Source organism: Cupressus sempervirens, chromosome 7 (genome assembly GCF_028749045.1).
Source record: "Cupressus sempervirens isolate cs-2001-9-10 chromosome 7, ASM2874904v1, whole genome shotgun sequence".
NCBI lineage: Eukaryota > Viridiplantae > Streptophyta > Pinopsida > Cupressales > Cupressaceae > Cupressus > Cupressus sempervirens.
The window spans coordinates 584,424,248-584,442,937 of record NC_143124.1 but is presented as its reverse complement, the minus strand read 5'-3'; the positions used below and the strand labels follow the sequence as shown (position 1 = coordinate 584,442,937).

Sequence of the window (18,690 nt, the reverse complement as noted above, 5' to 3'; positions counted from 1 at the left end):
AACAAGAAATAGCAACATATTATAGTCCTAAAATACAATAATTTGTTGTTCTAGCTAGCCTCAAGGACCATAAGAACTTTGACTATTTTACATCAGATCAAAGATATTTTTTTCAATGGATTTAGAGGTTTATAAAAAATAAATCTGAATCCCATCTTACATCTTATGAAACTCGATTATCCTCCGTACTTGAGTTTTCAAGCCAGCATATGAGAAATTGCAATCCTTGTATTTTTGCATGGGCACCTATATCACACTCCAAATTATAATCATATGTCAACTACTAGAAAACTTAATTTAGTTCTATGATGGCCCCCAATATTATATATTGTGATATTTAAGTTACCATTAATGCATAAAGTCTAAAATGTTTATGTAAAATCTAATTTGGAAGGAAACACACTGAAAGCATGATAGAATGTTGATCTCCTTCCTTAGCAAGCTCTTCTAGTGCTGGTCCACCACCTTTCCTCATGTCAAGCCCCAGCCATTTTGCTATTTTATCGTATGCTTCTCCAATTGCATCATCTATGGTTGTGCCTAGTTGGATGTATTGACCAACATTTTGTGCTAGGATAAGAAGATTGTGACCACCTACAAAAAAAATCAATAAAACTAGTAAGTTAGTGAACATATACATAACTTCCTAGGTTTTCCAAAAATAGAAATCTAATATCCAAAGTTTAGAGATCATTGTGCAAATTAATGCCCCTTGATCAATTGTTTGTTTCATTTTCATTCATCGAGAATACATTTGACTTAGCTCAAAAGCAAGTCATCTAATTTAAAGACTCAAAATAAAGTAGATGAGAAATGAAGTTATTCTATGGAAAAAATGACAACATTTGTATAAGAAATTTGACACAACTAACACAAAAAGAATGCTGAAAATTTAGGATGAAAATATTCTTGTATGACTACTTGCCCCGATGCAGTTTTCATTCCAGCATATGCAGAACAAAGAAATTGACATTTGAAGCCACAGAGGGCTCTATCTGTCATCACTGAATACAAAACACAATTGCATCTACTTCAGATAGAGTGCTTGCATGCACACAACATATCCTTTTTTGTACAGTAACATACGTGGGGAACAACCATCATTGAAAAGCATGAGATAGAAAAAGGAGGATCCTTCAACAACCTTCTGTTCAATGTGGCATGCAGTCCTTATTGTGAAAATTTAGTAACTGCATCAACAATAGTAGGAAATGGCTACAAGGCACGTTCTTACAAAGACTAACAGAAGGTTACTAATGAATGAAACTGAAGAGGCAAAGTTAGTAGGGAAAAATAGATGCAGCAGTGGTACAAGTATGGCTACACTATTCTCTCAAATGGGTAAACAGATAAAAAGAATCTAACCATAATCAATTTTTTGGTAGCTTCAAATGGTGAGCTAATGTTTTTTGCATTCGATGGACGCCTGTAGCAAAGTGATAAATGAAAAAAGAACATAAATTTTGGAATTTATCATAGAGATAGGCCTAAAGAATGTTGTTCAAAACATAATTTACAATGCAGCACCTACATAGGTTGTTGCTTGTACATTGCTTAAAGAGAGGGACCTGTTCCTTTTTTAAACCCCTTGAAAAGATATTGCCTTAATGACACAAGGGATAGGTGGTGAAACACTCACCAACCACCCTGCTAGAGTATACACACGGAAGCCAACAAAATGTGGAAGAACAGCAGCAATTTCTATTGATTCCAATGCAAAAATGATGAGACAATCTTCTTACAAAGTGCCAGTGTAATGCCGGGCCACTAGCTATGACAAGAATACCTACAAAACCAATGTTAGAATTTATACAATAATAAATCAACTTTCACTATCCCACCCTCTATCCTAACCCAACCTTAAAGACATCTCCACATCGGGATCAATAACCCTCTTGAGGATCCTTAGATCCCCAGTTATTTCTCCGTCTTCTATGAAGTGCTCCCTTTAAGGTCCTTCCTAGAAAAGACATTCTCCATCCAGGGCCCTTGTCACATATGCATATGTTAACATCTACAGAATATTCCGGCCTTATAACCATATTAAAATCACTTTCTTCCCTAAAAAGGGACTCTCTTGATTTTAAACCATTAAGTCATGTGTGTTATCCGTTTCGAATTCCACCTTTGCATACACATATGTATATGCATAAATTATCCACAAGTATGATTCATTAATATAAATAAATTCATAAACATAATTAAACAAATAAAATCCATAAACATACCTTTCTTACCTTCCTCTTTGCTTGGTCCATGTGGCTCTATCCTTAGTCAACCATTCAATGAATTATTTCTTCTAAATTATCTCAACTCTATATTTACTTTCTAAAATTCTTCCATTTCTAATTATAAGGAAAGGATAAGATATATACTTTTTAATTTCTTCTCTTCCAAGAGTCACAACCTTTCATAATACAAATCCTTGAAAAGTCACAACACTTCATAGTTATAATCCTTTCAAAAAGTCTCAACACTTCAAAACTAAAATCCTTTTGAAAAATTCCAATACTTTATAATTACAATATATTTGAAGAGACAACTATTCATAATTATGACTCTTTCGAAAGTTCATATCCTTTCAATATAATTGATACCTTTTCAAAAGGCCACTTCCTTATTTTGCTTCATATTACTTTTCTCTTCCATTTTTCCTTTTTGAACTCCTTATCTTCTCCTCTTCTTTTGCCCTCTCTTTAAAATAAACTCTCCTTCCCTTTATATCTTAATTTTAAGGAGTCCTATCTATTTTTTAAATATCTCTTGACTTTTCATTAGATTTAGTTTAATTAACGTTATATTATTTATTTACTTACTTATTTGCTTAGTTACCGATTCGTGAAACGAATCCGATTCGGGCACGTGAATCGGATCCGTGGATTCATGATTTTTTTTTCCCAATTATGATTCGTGGAAGATTCGTGTATATATATATATACAAATACATAATCGTGAATTATAAGTTTTATGTCTTCTCTGCTTATCTGCTTTCTCCTTATACTCCTGATTATTGTTATCTACATTACTTTTTACTTCTTTATGCAAATTCTTCATGAAGCCCAAAATTCATCTGCTTCTACATTGTTCTTCACTCCAGTATTCAAGTTCTTCAACTTTGTAGTACCTCTAGGATGCATGTCATTTACTAGTAAAATGTGTCTTGTTAGTACTTCTGTTTATTGAATTGTTATATGCAAACTCTCCTTTTCCAAAATCAACTCCCAATTAGTAGGTTTATCTCCAATCAAACACCTCAACAAGTTTCCCAAACTTCTATTCACAACTTTAGTCTGTCCATCTATTTGTGGATGCAATATAGAACTAAACTTACGCTCAGTATTCAAATTCTTCCAAAGTGTCCTCCAAAAATAATTAGTAAACTTAGTATCTCTATCTTAAACAAGAGTCCTTGGTAATCCATGTAATCTCACAGTCTCTCTGAAAAACAAGTCTACTATGTTTACTGCATCCGATGACTTCTTACAAATTATGAAATGTGTCATTTTAGAAAATCTGTCAACTACCACTAAGAGATAATAATTACCTCTTTGAATTCTACATAACACAAAAATAAAATTCATACTAATATCTTCCCAAGGTTTACTAAGAACAAGCAAAGGAGTATACAACTCCACATTCTAACTAGTCCCTTTAGCTACTTGACAAATTGTGCAACTCTTCACCATCTTCTGAACATCTATATACATTTGCAGCTAAAAGTATCTTCCAAAAACTCAACTTCACTATGTTGAAATCCCAAAATGTCCTACAACTCCACCATTATATTTTTCCTTAATGATGTTATCCCTCATAGATCCTCTTGGTATACACAATTGAATTCCTTTGAACAACATATCTTCTTGAATGAAATAGTCAACCCATTCGTTCTCCTCATCAATTATGTGTTTCTTACAAGCCTTCCAAGTTTGTGAAAAATCAAGATCAATTTCATCCAAGTTCTCTAAATCATCAAATCCAAGTACTTCAACCCTCATCTTTGTTAATAAGTTTCTCCTTCTACTCAAAGCATCTACCACTTTTTTTGACTATCCAGTTCTATACTTCAACGCAAAGGAAAAGTTCTTTATATACTCAACCCATTTCATGTGTGTCTAATTCAACTTATTCAGATTTCTCATGTACTGTAAAGCTTTATGATCAATGTATAGTAAAAACTCTTTAGCCATCAAATAATGTCCCCACTTCTTCAAAGCTTGAATAATTGCATATAAAATCTTGATCATAGACTAAATATTTCCTCTTAGCATCATTCAACTTTTCACTATAGAAATAGGTTTACCTTCTTGACTCAAAACAACTCCAATTGCATTCCCACCTGTAGCATCACAATCAACCTGAAAAACTTTAGTAAAATTAGGTAAAGAAGGTACAAGCAATTCTGCTATAGTTTCCTTCAATGTTTCAAAGCTTTTGTTTTCGCCGTGTGTCCATGTGAATTCCTTTTATCACCTCTCATTGTCTCTGTCATAGAACGACGCACTGAACTGAAATTTCTAATAAACCTCCTATAGAAACTTGTCAATCCATGAAACCATCTAACTTCTCCAATATTCTCAAGTGCCGGACATTCAAGTATAGCTTTTACCTTTCAGGGTCCATCTTCAATCCATCAGTAGAGATCACAAAACCAAGGTATACAATTTCCTCCTTCATGAAAGAACAATTCTTAGGTTTATCACCAATTTCTCCTCTTTCAGCCTTTGTAACACTTATCTAATATGCATTAGGTGTTCTTTAGTCTTACTATATATTAGTATGTCATCAAAATGCACAATCACAAATTTACTCAAGAATTTCTTCAAAACCTCATTCATTGATCTCATAAAAGTGCTAGGCACATTAGTTAAACAAAAGGTATAACCAACCACTCACACAATCCCTCATTAGTCCTAAAAGAAGCCTTCCATTCATCCCCTTCTCTGATTCTAATCTAAAGATATCCACTCTTCAAATCAATTTTGATAAAGTATTTTGCCCCAATCAAACGATCTATAATGTCATCCATTCTAGACAAAGGAAACCTATACTTAACTGCTATTTTGCTTATAGCTCTAGAATCACACATTCGGCACTCTCTATTCTTCTTAGGTGTCAATACAGCAAGTACTATACACGGACTCAAACTCTCTCTTCAAACCTTTCTCAACCAACTCTTGTACTTGCCTATTCAATTCTTCATTCTCTGTCAGTGTCAATCTATGTGGTGCTTTGTTGGGAAAACTAGCTCCAGGTGATAAATCCATGGAATGACTAATACTTCTTATAGAGGATAATCCATCAGGTACATTGTCTAAAATAATGTCTTAAAATTCTGTCAATAAAGACCTAATCTCAAGTGCATGCTCAAGCTCATCTTGTCTATCTTTCTTTTCCGGAATAAAAGAAAAACAAACATTTTGTTTCTTTATGTCCTTTACAAACTGATTTCCTTCAACCAAGTAGACTCTAACTGTGGTACAATGATTTTTTCCTCACATTTCTCTATGAAAGGTAACAAAATTTGTTTCTTTCCATTAGCACAAATAGTTTATTCTACCATCATGCAAACCTTGTCTATCATACTACAAAGGTCTTTCCAAAAGAACATAACAACAATCCATAACCATAACATCACACAAGAATTCATCATAGTAATTTCCAATTTTGTATTTCACAAGGCGTTGCTCACTTACAAGTAATTTATATTCATTCTTCATCCATGCAGTGTGATATGGATTAAAATGCTTCAACCTCTGCAACCACAACTTACAAACCAATTCTTGTCATGCCAAATTATCTGAACTCCCACAAGTTACTTCGCAACACTTTCCTTCAATCTTACATCTAGTCTTGAAAAGACTTTTGCTCAAAACAAGTTCTGTTCATTCAATTGTTCATTCCACAAGGTTCTTCTAGTCATTAGGTTCTCCCCATTTTCAAGTTCATTAGGTGGATCAATAGCTTCTTCTTGAACTAAGACATTCCTACTACTACTTCTAATTTTCTTGCTAGACATATTTAAAACAAGTGCCCTTAAACCAAGATCTATCTTTTCTTTATCCATTACTATTATTACTAGAGTAACCAAAATAATTACCTCTAGTGTAGTTACCTCTTCTTTTGCCAACATCATCCTCTTTTTATTCTAATTCGCCTTTTTCGTGGGATGTTCAATCAGATTTGCTACTTTCCCTATAAGTTCTGTCTCTACTTCACTAAAACCTTTCACCTCTTGTCCTTTGTCTATGTTCTTGTTTCTTTGTCAATATTTCTTCAGCTGTCAAGACATACAAATATGCTCCTTCCACACTTTCTATTTTCACAAAATTGATCTCATCTTGAATGGAAGTTCTCAGTCCATTAAGATATCTAGCAACCTTCTCAACCTCTTCATCAACATGTCTAGATCTAATGTCCAACTTGAAACTCTTTAGTGTAATCTTTCACAGTCATATTCTTCTGCCTCAAGTTTTGCATTCTCCTTAACAAATTAACTTGATAATCAGCACGAAGAAATTTCTTTTTCAACTTACCAACCATTTTCACCCAAGTCTTGATATTTTCCTTTTCCCTTCTTTGCCTATCTATTTGTAAGTGTTCACACCAAAGAGAAGCATGTCCTCTCAATTTAGTGGTTGTTATCCTCACGGGTACTTTTATAGTCCAAGTATTTTTCTACCTTAGAGATCCAATCCAACAAAGCATTTGTATCAAGGTTTCCCCAGTAACTTTAGAGTTCAAAAAGTAGGTTTGGGATCTTCTCTAGACAAAGCTCTCAAGAGTCTTTCTGCATCTTGTTCCACTTCGAGTTCAAGATTAGGTGCAACTGCTTCTTCACCATCACTAACATCATCAAGATGTACTCCTCTTCTTTAGGTTGTGTCAATAGCTTCAAACCTTGCTACAATGTCTCAACATGTCCACGATAGCATTATCTGCATTTCCTCCACCTTGAGCAATTTTGACAATAGCTTCTACAAAAAATCGTAACCTTTTACAAGTTATAGGTTAGAAACCAAGTCTACCACCCTACAACCAATCCAAATAAGGTTCTCCATGATCCCAAGACTTCACAAGGAAGGAAACATTCTATAATTTCCCCATGATAAAATGAATAATTAATTTAAAACATTGTTTATGAGCCGATTGATTTAGCATATCTCGAACCCAATTTTTATTTTTATTGTTTTTGTAGGAATTTTTCATGCTCTCTATTGGCACTTAATCTCTCCCTCAACAGGGTGTTTATGTTAGTGAGGTAGAGTTGTTTTGGTATGTGATTTGGATTATTTCTTTGTATTGTGAATTCATGTTAGAATATTGTATTGTTCATCATTTTAGAAGTGGAAGATCTACCCTATTCCGTTTCTATAATACTTGGCTTGGATCTAGAAAATCGGAACACCATTTGTGTCTACAAATATCATTGTCTTCTCTAATATATATGGTTCATGCATGCTAGTGTATGCTCTGTGCTTGTCTTTGTGATTAATAAAAAACTACATTAAGGAATTCCTAGTGGCTCAAATATTCCATTCAAAGGAATCTATTTTTTTCGGTACAGGCATCAAGTACAATCTCTGCCCAATCCTTCCAGTCATTTAATTCTACTATATGGCATCCATAAAAACACCACACTGGTTCCCCCGTACACCTACCTATCTTTCAGCATATCGTACAACATCAATAAATCCACTGTACTTCCCTTCCTATTCGGCAACCCCTTCCGATCTTGTCCCAAAGTGTGTAGTGCCATGGGTCGCTTTGCCAATCATGTCTTGACCCATCCCTATTCAAAAAGGCTTAAGTTGGGCCGGTGTCATATTCTGAATGTGTAGTATAGCAGATCGGGTCCAAGGAACTACTGTATCTATTATTACCTTTATTTCAGTGTTATAGCAGTCATTGATATAATTGTGATGAAAAAAGTGAAATATCAGTTGTATTTGATTGGGGCATATGGATTACCAGTCATATATACACACACACCATTGCATTGTCATACATTTTTCATTTCCATTGTTGCAGCACTTGGAATCACAACTCATATCGATAATTCATTTATTTGTATTATTAATTCACTACCATATTTCAAATTAACTTCACTTTGCATTCATAATCCATGTAGTGTCCATGTAATTAGAAATAGGGGACATTGCACAATTGCAGGTGAACTTGCAATAATATAATGTCGGGTGACTGTTCATAATTCTTTTTGAGATCTTCCAAATCTAACCCACTTTAAACCAAGTTTTCAGATCAATAAGTTTAAAGGTATATCCCAAGAATAAAAGCATGTGGTGGTAACTTAATATCAGTGTTACCGCAGCGTGGGGGTGCGGCAGTGCAAGGGAACGTCAGGACGAGTTTCTGGTGTGAGAAAAAAATGGCCTCAATTTGGGGACGATGGGGGGACGGCGGGGGTGCAGAAGGGGGGGAGGTGGGGAGGGAGGGGCAGCTGGTTGCATAATATATAATATATATGACTGAAAATGCTAATTATGAAATGATACTTCAATATATTATATAACATACCAAATATCAAACTTGAAACTTCATAACCATTACCAATGACCATTTAACAAATTAACTTAGTTCAAGATGCAAGATTCAAAATTCATTGTTCATATATGATATATCATAAAGATGCTCATGATGACGATGAGCCTAGTAGCATGAAACAGTGAAATGAAATAATGTATCGTGGCCATATCAAAGTGAGTACAATCAACAAAATGACAAAATGTCAATAATGAGAATGGAATCATCCCAAGTGCTCTCTAAGCATGCATAAAAAACAAATTAAAAAAGAAAAGAAAAAATTATTTTTTTTAAAACTATTTGGGCCATTCAGCGAGCCACACCCCACGAGCACCCTGCAAGCACCTTGGAAGCACCCCTGCACCCGAGCACCGACGATGCACCTGCGAACCACCCGGGTGCTTGACTGGTGCGGCAGCGCATTTTCAGCCAGCAGGGGTACCTGGCTGCATGACGCACCCGCACCGGGTGCTTCAGGTTTTTGAGCCGAGTGCGCACACCCGGGTTACACTACTTGATATGTGAGGGGAGAGACAATCACAACCTCTTGATTGGATGTGCTTTAGATTCATCAAAAAAGTGAATCATAATGACTTGTTCAAGAGCACAACAGGTTCAATGTCTGGGATCACAGCACATCTAGAATAAATCTCCTTAGAATGTAAGTAAACTCACTGCATGTAAGAGGAAGGCAGAGAGTTTGTTCCCCTAGTTATGAGATGTCTACAACAAGATTTGTGTTTATTACTATTTGATTCTAAATGATATAATATAATATAGTGTTTTGAGACTTTTGTACTTAACTATCAAAGCTTTTGGTTGATCAAGATTATTCTCTTTGGAATTATTGGTGGCAGCCAAAGTGATTGCATTTACTAAAGTTTGGTGATTGCAATACAAGGACTCCTTAACAAAACATTTGTTTTCAACTGATGTGATGTTTCTGCAGTTTCATATAATCAACTATGTTTGTTGACAGCAGATTATTTCATAAATAAGTTATTCAAGAGGATCCTGATATTTCATTACTAAATAAAAGATTTCTAACCTATTCAAAAACAAAAACAAAATGTCAAAAAAGTTTTATCTGATCAAGGAAAGACGAATAAGCTTCTTGCCAAAAAGAGATTCTGATGTAAAGTGTACATCTATCCAATTCTGAAATAACCCATATCCTAAGAATCAAACTTATAAGTTAATGTAAATCCAGAAATGTACAAAGAGGTGATTACCAGAAACTAACAGAGTCAAGAACGGGAAGTCTAGCTCCTTTTCTGTCAACCTGTTAAAAAGATGAAAATATATTGGGTGCAATACATTCAAAGTAAATTGCAATATAAATTAAGACATGACATCCATAGTTATACTTCTAAAGTTCTAAGATTTCAATAGGGTTACCAATATAAGAGAAATTTTAGGAGAAACTATGCAAAAGCTACATCTCAAAATAAAAATCAACGAACATCAACACATAATACATATATATCATAGAACATTTTCCACTTTCATATAAAAATTACATTGCAAATTTTGCCCACAACAAATATTATTAGTATTTTGGCCCACAATTTGTCTTTGAGAAGTCTGAAATACTAGAGGGTGTAGTTGGATATACAAGGGGAATGGAGTAAGGTAGCCACCATTATTTCACTCGAAAAAATAATAGCACATATAAGTGAATCCAATGAGTCCAAGCTCAGCAAATGGAATCATAAGAATGTGACATCGAATACCACTTTTTGGCTTTTTTGGAACGCTCAAATTGGCATTTTCAGCCAGCTTTTCATTTCTTAAAACATGTAGCGAGCAAACCATTAAGAATTTGAAGATGATGTAAACTAGTGACTTTTGAGATATCATATGCAGATGCTATATATTCCACTTTTAAATTTTAAAACTAATTTCACTCATTTTCTAAGCATTTGTTAATAATATGTAAAGAATCAAAAAGAGATTTTGAATCAGTTTAACTTTTTGGACAGATCAATTACGATGATGAGAACAACCTGCTCTTGTTTAAGACAATGAAGGTCATACTGTATAATATTAGAAAGCATTAATTTCCCTAATAAAAGGCACCAAATCAAGCACTAGTGAGATAATAACAATCAAGATATAATTATTTTACAAGAAACCAAAGTTCCTTAGATCAAGGAAACATACTATTGGGAAATCGGCCTGAATGGGGGCAATATAGTAGAATCAAACATGTTTTAGTCAGCTTAATAGTCTTGTGCAACAAAAAGAGTCAAAGAAGAAATATATATCCAAGATAAAATAATAGGTCGCTTAATATCCATAGCCTATCTTCTGATCTCAATTTTTGGCTGTTTAATAATTTTTACAGGCCCACGTATACCTATCAAAGATGACAGTTACAGAATAAACTAGGCTCAATGTTGGATAACCATAAAAAGAAACTGATAAGTTTGGGGAGAGATGTAAACTCCATGGCGGTTCACAATGAAAAATGCAGGAATTATTTCTCCTCCCAAAATTTTAGAGCATTTTAACAGTTTTATTATACTAATTTCCCAACTAACTTCCTGATCAATTACAATAAGTAACTTGTTCAAATAGGAGGGATTTCCAGCACATTGTAGAAAGATATCACAGATTTCTCTTGTCCTCTACTTGATTGCTGTAATATCCACTTTGTGGGAAATCAGAAGACAATCAAATATTAAATTTTAAGCTGTCAAATCAAATCAAATTTAATGATGACTTAATTTGATTATTTAAGAAAGTATAAAAATGACTTAATGGAACTTAGTGAATAAGTAGTAAAGTCATTTTAATTTAAAGAGGAAAAATAAAGAGACAAAGAAAAGGAATATGAAGAGACAGGCAAAAAGAAAACAAAGAGTCACAAGAATGTGCTATAAAAGAACACTGAGCAGCTCACACTTATTATGCTTGATATATGTTCGCTTTATTATTTTCTCTTCGAGAATTTGGGAGCTTCAGCCTTCAATTCAGAATTGCTGGGGCAGAAATCCTTGGCAATTTAGTCAATTGCATGGAAACCCAATTCAACTAAGGTAGCTTCGCGATAGAGTTCATAGTTGGGCGAAGTTGTGAATAAAGGTGTTTCATAACTATGTGGAAAACATGGCTACATCAACTTATCTATTTTGATGGCAACATATATTTCTATTTGACATATTATATGTTTTTCAAGATAAACTATTGGATCGATAGAAATCAATTTCTCTATAGATTATCTATTTAAAATTTGGTGGTACATTTGGTAAAATCTAGGGTAAATATCCTAGGGAGATATTATAGTGGTGAAAAAGGTCATTTTTGGAGCCAAAAGCAATTAATAAATTATATTAATCGCACTTTATTATAATTTAATGTTGTGTACAGGAAGCTTCTTAAGTGGAGTTCTTTTGGGAAACTGATGTCATTTGGAGATTATAAATATCAGGATATTTGATGAGAAAATCATCTGATTATTTGATTATCTTATTTTGCATTGTCATCTTTGTCATATTTTTGAAGTCTGATTTTTCTGTGACCTTGCCAAAGTATAAGGGTTTGTTCTTGAGAAGTTTATTGTAATTCACAGTTGAGGTATTGTGAATTAGTGTTCTAAGAATTGGTCCTTATCTCCATTGTTGTAATACACTGTAGTTGGGAAATACTGTGGTCTTGGGAATTTGGAATTTGGCGTCTTCTTACATTGTTATTACTGCTGCTGAGAAGTGGTTGTGTGCTAGTTAATTTGGAGTTGGTTGAGCACCCATTTATATTTGTTGCTAGGCATTATTTTTTATCTGCACTTTGGGAGCAGCGTTTTACATATCTGCGGATGCATTTGTTTGTTGGAGAATTCTTTTGCTGCTGCTAGACTTCATTTCAAAGGGTTTCAAGGAATGTCTTACTTGTAAGTTCACAGATTGCAACTTCTGATTTTTCTAGGTATTGTTGGTTTAGATAATAGGGGATATTTTATCAACTGAGTTGTTGGTATTTTGTGAAAATACTCAGCATCTAAGTTGATATTAAAATCTAGAATTTTCAGCTGTATATCCCTATGTAATATCCAAATATTTTAGCTGAAATATTTATTGCAATATCTTCTATTTTTCTGCAATATTGTTGTATCATAAATTGCAAAACCTCAAAAACCAAAAAAAGAAATCATTTCTTTGGCACAAATTGTTTGAAAGCCAGCAGGGCTCATTACAATGGTATCAATGCTTGTTTGCAAAATGCTTGACGAAATGTCAAACAACCGAATTATAAAAGAATTTGGTGTTTGATGAAGTTATAACCGATTGGGGTTATTACAGTTGTATCAAAGCGATTTCCTGCCATCTTGTGGGCTAGGAAAATATTTTTTTAAATTTCGGATCTAGTATTGTTTGCGGAGTGACCAGCACTCTAGTTTTAATCAACTATGGACAAATACTAGAGGCCTAGTAGTTTCGGGAGCTGGCGGTGTAGTGAGGAAGATAACAAGAAATTAAATTTTTTGGAAGAGTATAGAAAAACTTCATCAGCAAAGGATGTCAAAGAGCTTGTCAAATCCAGAGATGGTTGACAGGGCAGCGAGGTATATGGTTTCAGCCTATAGAAGGTCGGCATCAAGGTTGCAAAAAAAGAAGCTTGAGTTTTCTCCAAGAGGTGTCCATGATGCAGATGTACCTGTAATTACGATGGCAGATTCTAGTCCTATCTGCAATGTTGATGATGGACTCATTTCACAAAGATCAATAGATGTGTCTGTACCCTTGGTGGGTGGCGGCATTGAGCTTCAGCAAGTTGAGGCTCCCAAAGTAATTGCTATAGTTAGTTCAGAGGCAATTGATGTTGTAGTTGCCACAAACTTTTCAAACTCTCCCAAGGAAGGAGTTGTTATTGGAGACTTATATGTCGGCTATCGTAGTGTTGATCTAGTGCAAGAGGCAGTTGCTTCCTTAGGTGGGACCGAGGCAAGTATGTAGTCACCTAGCTATGACGTTCGTGATTTGGGTGTCATAGCAGAGTCAGTAGATGTGGATTCATGCTCTAGCATTATTGATTCACAACATGGCATAGAGTCATGTGGGCAGAGTCAGGTGTCAGCAATTGAGGCTTTATTACGAGATGTGGATGTAGATAGTATGGACACATCTAATGATACATTTGATGATGCTATAAGCTGCGTCGGGTATAATTTCCCTTGCCAGGTATCAATTGATGACTCCGAGGAGGTTTTGAATGGGTCGCAAGATCGGTGATTACAATATTCTACTATTGAGGTGGAAGCTAAGGCATGTGAGGAGATTGATAATGGAGTTTCATACCATCCATTATGGATGGGTTAGCACCATCTTTTGCAGATGGGATTGACAGCGGCAAGTTAGACCCCTTGCAATATCTACACACCTAGGACAATTTGGCAGAAGTTGGAGTTGGTTGTAGTGTTTCAGGTACTTATGGTTGTTACCATCTCCACAGTGTAGTTCAGTGTGAGTATCAGTTTGATGGGGACTCAAGTGTGGACAGAATTGGAATTTCAGTAATGTCGAGTTCTGATGAGTTGTTGCCTTCATCAACGCCTAGGGTCAGTTCTCAGATGATTCTGCTGTTGATATCCGTTATTTGGGTGTTGGTGCTACAAGAGTTGCTTGTACACAACAAGGATAGTACGCAATTCTACATATGGGATCCAGGTGGACTATGATGTTCATTTTGCTCTAGGATTGCTTGGAGACAAGCAATCTTAGGGAGGGACGATTATAGTGTCCCCATTTTTAGTAGGTTCCTACAATTGACCAGATCAATTCACCATCGCGACCCTCATGAACTGACAATGGAATTTGAGGGTCTCGGTTGTGTGGTTATAGGGGCTTTCCAGCAGCCTATGGTGTCTTTTGGCTCCAGTTGAGGGACTTACTACTTATAGTAAGTCAATCTATTGATTCTGATGAGCTTAGTTGAGTTAAAGGAGTTGGGTGATGCTCTAAGTTTTTATTTTGGGCTTCCGGTTTGGGCTCCAAGAATCTTGGAGGGAGCATCTATTTATAGTAAGTCATACTATGAGGTTCTCTTATCGTCTTTCATCATCAAAATCACTTTGGTGTTGTCAGTTTTCGATTCTAATGCTTCTTCAGTTGTTTTCGCAAGATGGGTAAATTATTATTATTATTCATCTAAATATGTTGAGGTTATTTTTGTTGGTGTTGTTGGTTGGTCACCTCAGTATCATAGCTCGTTGGAACTAGGACGAAAAATTTCAAATCCTAGGAATAGGAAACAGTGGCCTTGCATGTCAAAATATTGAGTTATGGTGGAAAAGGTCATTTTTGGAGCCAAAAGAAATTAGTAAATTATATTAATGGCACTTTATTATATTTTAATGTTGTGTAGAGGAAGCTTCTTAAGTGGAGTTCTTTTGCAAAAATGGTACCATTTGGAGATTATAAATATGAGGACATTTGATGAGAAAAGCATCTAATTATTTGATTATCTTATATTGCTTTGATGTCTTCGTGAGGTTTCGTAAGTCTGATTTTTCTATGCCCTTGCCGAAGTTTAAGCGTTTACTCTTGAGAAGTTCATTGTAATTCACAGTTGAGGTACTGTGAATTAATTTTCTTAGAATTGGTCTTTATCTCCATTGTTGTATACACTGTGGTTGGGAGATATTGTGGTGTTAGGAATTTCGAATTTGGCATCTTTTTATAATGTTATTACTGTTGCTGATAAGTGGTTGGGTGCTAGTTAATTTGGAGTTGGTTGAGCACCAATTTATATTTGTTGCTATGCATTATTATCTATCTGCACATTGGGAGCAACGTTTTACATATCTACAATTGCATTTGTTTGTTGGAGAAATCTTTTGCTATTGCTAGACTTCATTTCAAAGGGTTTCAAGGCATGTCTTGCCTATAAGTTCATGGATTGCAACTTCTAATTTTTCTGGGTATTGTCGATTTAGATAATAGCATATATTTTATCAACTAGGTTGTTGATATTTTGTGAAAATACTCGGTATCTAAGTTGATATTAAAATCTGAAATTTTCAGCTGTATATTCCCTATGTAATATCCAAATATTTATTGTAATATCTTCTATTTTTCTGCAATATTGTTGTATCATAAATTGCAAAACCTCAAAAACAAAAACAAAAAAAAAATCATTTCTTTGGCACAAATTGTTTGAAAGCCAGCAAGGCTCATTATAGTGGTATCAAACCTTGTTGGCAAAGTGCTTGACGAAATGTCAAACAACTGAACTATAAAAAAATTTGGTGTTTGATGAAGTTATAACTGGTTGGGGTTATTACAAAGATCCATCGCATATAATCTTCCGTTGTAGCATTTACAATGAAAAACTCAATATTTGAGTGCAGGAGTATTGGTTTGTAGAAATTTAGCTGAATTTCTTGATTGAGCAATTTTTTTATCTCAATAATTGTGACAAGCATCTATTAAAATTCTTGCAATTAGTTTATATTTTATGAGTATTGTTTGGCAAGTATTGTAGGTCCCATTCTTGACATGACATGATGAGTAAACCCCCTTTGACTGACATGATGGAATAAAATACCAACTCAGTGTTTGTATCAAAGATGAGTACAACGAGTCATTTCGCTAACACAAGATATGGATGTGTCAGTATCAGAGATGAGCATAATTCCCATTTGGCCAACACTACCTAAGGATATAATCTCTATAATGTTGGTATGTGAGAATTATCTCCATTTGACCAACATGCCTCAAATTGTCATTATCTCTATAATGTCGGTATGTGACATTGATATAAACTCCATCTAACCGGTGTGCCTAAGATTGATGTGCTAGAATATTCCGATGATGTCAAAATATGCATATGCGATTAGCCTTGAATAGAGGATGTCCCATCCAATAAGAATCTTAAGGGTTAGGTTTCAGGGAAGACGCTGGAATAACTAAGGGTTGGGAAACTTGATCTAGAGATGCCTTCAAGAATGGGGTTTAAGATAGAGGGTACAATAGTGTAGTTATGTTTATTATTGTTTAAGTTATAACATTAAATTTGCAGGTTTTACTAGTCCCAAACTAACCCTAATAGTAGGGACATTACACTCTTTAAATCAAAATGGTTGTCTTAATTTTCTCACATTTGAGGACAATTCATCCTCAAATCCATGCACTCCTTCAAGGAATTTCCATTTGGAAACCTCCATCCAACCAAATTTGACTAAATTGGTCTTGTTGATCTACAAATGTAGGTTTTACCGCCTCTAGTTGCTCATTTATTTAAGGCCTGGAGCTCATAATAAGGGCCTTTTGTTTTTAGCTCCCATTAGTAGATTACCCTGCATTACCTCCCCTATTTCTATTATTATTATTTGTGAAGTTGATTACCATCTAAGTGAGCATGTCCAATAGTTGAGCCAGATTCCCTTGAGCATCTCTTCAATTTGCTAAGAACTAGCATATCTTCTTGTCAAAGTCGTCTTCCTTGGCCATACTTGTTCCTTTTTGCTTGTCCTTCGAATGTTTTCCTAATTCTCGATACCACTTGTAATGTCTCATTTTATTATAACTTAGAAAATTGGGCCAATAACTTGCAAAGATCAATCACAAGAGACTTCTTTCCGCAAAGTCTGAATTAATACTAAGGATTATAATCTATGATATCACTTATAACTGTTTAGATTATATATATAATTCCTGAGATTTTCTTGATAATGTGGATAAACTGCAAATAACAAGATATGGAGATCACAGTTGTATCTGATATCATGCAATGTTCCTATCCTTCTCTGAGATCAAAACAAACAATAAAATAATGGTGTGTGGTAGTGCGACTGTTGTACAGATGTCATATGGTATCAAGAATGGTTGCTCAGGTAAGTTCGTATGGAGGCCACAAGAGGCCATACAGTAGCCAAACTTTCACTGTATGGAAGATGCTTGACCATGCGTTTGATAGGACAGTCTATACGGTGCTAGAGGAATAAGTTTGAAGGTCATACAGAGAGGTGTTGAACAAATTGTACAATGGATACAAGCATGACCGTACGAAAGATTTTAGAGGGTCGTATGCTAGATACAAAGCATGGTCATATGGATGATTTCAGAGGGTCGTATGGTGTAAAGGGAGTAGTATGGTATAGGTGTCTGTGTCCAATGATGTTGTGCGGATGAAGTCAGCTGTTGGTGGGTGATCAAATTACTTAACACAACCAAGACAAAACATGAACAAGAAATGGAGAGTGAACTCAATAACATTCAATTAATATTCGCAATATAATGGTGCTCTGATTTGCCATATCCGAGCGAAGTATTACAAGCAACGGAATAGCGTGAGGGTTGAATCCCACCGAAACCGGAATAGCCAAGTAGGGAAGATCTTTCACTTCCGAAATGGCGAACAATAGAGGATCCCAACTGGAATTCGCGATACAAAGAAATAATCCAAAAATGAATACCTAATGACAACCTACAAGCCGTGCTTAAATACCCCTCGAGGAAAACTTACCGAGGGTGTACAAAGATAGCCGATGGCAACACAACTTTGGAATTCAAAACAAAAATGGGTCCGAGATATAAAAAATCAATCGGCCCATTAACAATAATTTGATTAATGATCTATTTTATAATGCGAACATTACAATCCTCCCATCCCAAATTTTGCTTGTCCTCAAGCAAATGCAATGCCGGGTGTTGAAGAATATGCCCGCCCTCCCAAGACGCATCGTCCAACAACAAGTGTTTCCAACACACCCAATATTCCTTTACTGTGCAGTTCCACAAAGCCTTCTCGCATACTTCGATGATCTCGACTAGTTCTAGAATGAGTTTTCCTTCTTCATTGAGCAGCGAAACGTCTGTGGCTACCGTAACATTCTTCCCTACGACCTTCTTCAGGCATGAAACATGAAAGACGTTATGAATAAGGCTCCCCTCTGGAAGTTCCAGGTCGTAGGCAACTTCACCAATGCGACAAACTACATGATAGGGGCCATAAAATCGTGCCTTCAATTTTTCTTTTCCTTTTTCTTTAATGAGGATTGTCGATATGCCTGGAGCCTAAGATAAACAAGGTCTCTTACTTCGAAACTCCTCTCCATTTTGTGTTTGTCAGCGTACATCTTCTGTTGATTCTGTGCCCATTTTAAGTTTTCCTTCAGGTATCATAGGATGTCCTGTCCCTCCTAAAGCC

General features: G+C 35.2%; 1 protein-coding gene across 7 annotated transcripts in view; it reads right to left on the bottom strand.

The window, feature by feature from the left end:
• Positions 1-18,690, bottom strand: part of GCP1 (glycoprotease 1) — a 263,036-nt gene that overhangs the window by 120,847 nt on the left and 123,499 nt on the right. For all 7 annotated transcript variants that reach the window (XR_016353980.1, XR_016353979.1, XM_089792139.1 and 4 more), the window contains 3 exons: positions 9,774-9,823; positions 404-594; positions 161-246 (listed from right to left, as the gene is read on the bottom strand). Coding sequence is in view for 5 of the 7 variants with exons in the window: in XM_089792139.1 (XP_089648265.1) it covers positions 161-246; positions 404-594; positions 9,774-9,823 (327 nt within the window). In the remaining 2 variants the exon portion in view is untranslated. The remainder of the gene's footprint in view (positions 1-160; positions 247-403; positions 595-9,773; positions 9,824-18,690) is intronic.